Source organism: Ovis aries, chromosome 5, assembly GCF_016772045.2.
Source record: "Ovis aries strain OAR_USU_Benz2616 breed Rambouillet chromosome 5, ARS-UI_Ramb_v3.0, whole genome shotgun sequence".
Classification (NCBI taxonomy): domain Eukaryota; kingdom Metazoa; phylum Chordata; class Mammalia; order Artiodactyla; family Bovidae; genus Ovis; species Ovis aries.
Window position 1 is genome coordinate 11605303 of NC_056058.1, and position 2397 is coordinate 11607699.

General features: G+C 42.0%; 1 protein-coding gene across 1 annotated transcript; it reads right to left on the reverse strand.

Annotated features, from left to right (window-relative positions):
- Positions 1-1470: 1470 nt before the first annotated feature.
- Positions 1471-2397, reverse strand: LOC105610505 (olfactory receptor 7G1-like). Its single transcript, XM_042249445.1, has one exon. It carries the CDS (start codon positions 2395-2397, stop codon positions 1471-1473), a length of 927 nt encoding a protein of 308 aa, XP_042105379.1.

The window sequence follows — 2397 nt, forward strand, 5'->3', positions numbered from 1 at the left end:
ATGTTCCTGTCCTTATCAAATTCCCCCCTTTCCCCCCTCTTGTCTTTAACGCAACATCTCCATTTCAAAAGAATATAGTTTTCCATAGAATAAATTTCCTCATAAAGACACATTAAAACGCTTTGCGTTGGACTTCACTGGTGGTACAGTGGATAAGAATCCCCCTGCTGGGCTCTGTATCAACCTAGAGGGGTGGGATGGGGAGGGAGATGAGAGGGAAGTTCAAGAGGGCGGGACATATGTATACCTATGGCTGATTCATGTTGAGGTTTGACAGAAAACAACAAAATTCTATAAAGCAATTATCCTTCAGTTAAAAATAAATTAATTTAAAAAAGAGTCCTCTTGACAATGCAGAGGACATGGGTTCGATATCTGGTCTGGGAAGGTTCCATGTGCCATGGAGCTACTAAGCCTGTGTACCACACTACTGAGGTCATGTATCACAACTAATGAGCCTGTGCTTTAGGGCCAGAAAGGCAAAACTACTGAGCCCATATGCTGCAACTCCTGAAGCCTAGAACCTGTGCTCCTCAGCAAGAGAAACCACCACAATAAGAAGTCCTAGCATCACAATGAAGAGCAGCCCCCGCTGGCTGCAACCAGAGCAAGCCTGTGCAAAGCAAAGAAGACCCTGTGCAGTAAAAAATAAACAAATATAATTGAAATAGAAAAAGAAGTTTTGCATTAAGATCCCCAAGACTGCACCCAGTCCTCTATGACATCAATGATACAATTCATTTTAATGTTTTTTTTTTCAGAAGTACAGCAATATAAGATGACTGAGGAGAGAACTGAAAACTCAGACATATTCTTATAAATAGGCCAATGACAAAGCTCAAAGCAAATAAGATGCTAGAAGATCATCAATAATTACCCTGACTACCTGAACACAACTTATTTTATTTCATTATGCAGACTAGAAAAAGCAGCTGATAAACATAACATGAAAGAAAACTAATCTTGTTGCTGAGGCAAGTGATAAAAATATGTGAGAACATTAAGTTTACAAAACTGGTGAATATAGGCAAGTATGGAACACAGTGATACTAGTTAACTTTATTGTAGACTTACTAGGCACCAGGCATTGTCCTAAGTAGCACTTAATGGCAACCCACTTCAGTATTCTTGCCTGGAGAATCCCAGGGACGGGGGAGCCTGGTGGGCTGCCGTCTATGGGGTCACACAGAGTCGGAGACGACTGAAGTGACTTAGCAGCAGCAGCAGCAGCGCTTATAAAGGTGAACTTCTTAGAAGCAGTCATACTCCATATAGTCAAGCTAAGGCTCTCATAGCAATCAAAACCCAAAGTTAAAATGAACTTTTCATTATGTTACATAGTTATTTTCAAAGAATTTGGTGGTGGAAGAACCAGGCAAATGTTCTGGTTTGCCCAGATTTTCTATCACTTTAACTCATTCCGGAAACCCCAGTGCAAAGCAAATGAGATATCCCAGAAGAAAAGATGTCCTAGATACTGACAAGTTTCTTCAAGGCACCTTTCACATTCCTGTTTTTCAGGCTATAGATGAAGAGGTTCATCATTTGAGGGACCATAGTGTACCTCATTGAAAGCACCATACTGTTTCTGGGAGAATTAGTAAAAGCAGAGCTAATGTACACACCAAAAGCTGTCCAATAAAATAAGGACACAATTGAGAGGTGAGACCCACAGGTGGAAAAAACTTTATACTTTCCACTTGCTGATGCTATTCTCAACACAGAGGACACTATCTGAATATAAGAGAAAATGATTCCACACACAGGAATACCACTTAACATGCTAGATGCAAAATATATCAGGATATTGTTGATGAGGGTATCAGAGCATGAAAGCTTGATGACCTGAACAACTTCACAGAATAAGAGGGGGATTTCAAGAGCTGCACAGAAGGACAGCTGCAAGAGCATCCGACTGTGGAGCAGGGCATCCACAATGATAGTAAACAGAGAAAGAAGAATCAACAAGCAACAGAGACGAGAGTACACGATGACAGTGTACCTCAGTGGATGACAAACGGCCACATAGAGATCGTAGGCCATTGCTGAAAGAATACAACTATCCAAACTTGCCAACATCAGGACAAAGCGGACCTGCATGAGGCAGCCTGCATAAGCAATGCTTTGGTTCTGTGTGTGGATGTTCATCAGCATCTTTGGGATTGTGGTTGTGCTTAAACAGATGTCAGTAAAGGAGAGGTTGGAGAGGAGGAAGTACATGGGGGTGTGGAGGTGGGGGTCATAGTTGATGGCCAGCAGGATGATGAGCAGGTTTCCCAGCACAGTGACCAGGTACATGGACAGGAACAGGCTGAAGACAAGAGACTGCAGTTTTGGATCCTCTGTCACTTCCATGAGAAGAAATCCTGAAACACCTGTTTTGTTTCTGAGCTCCAT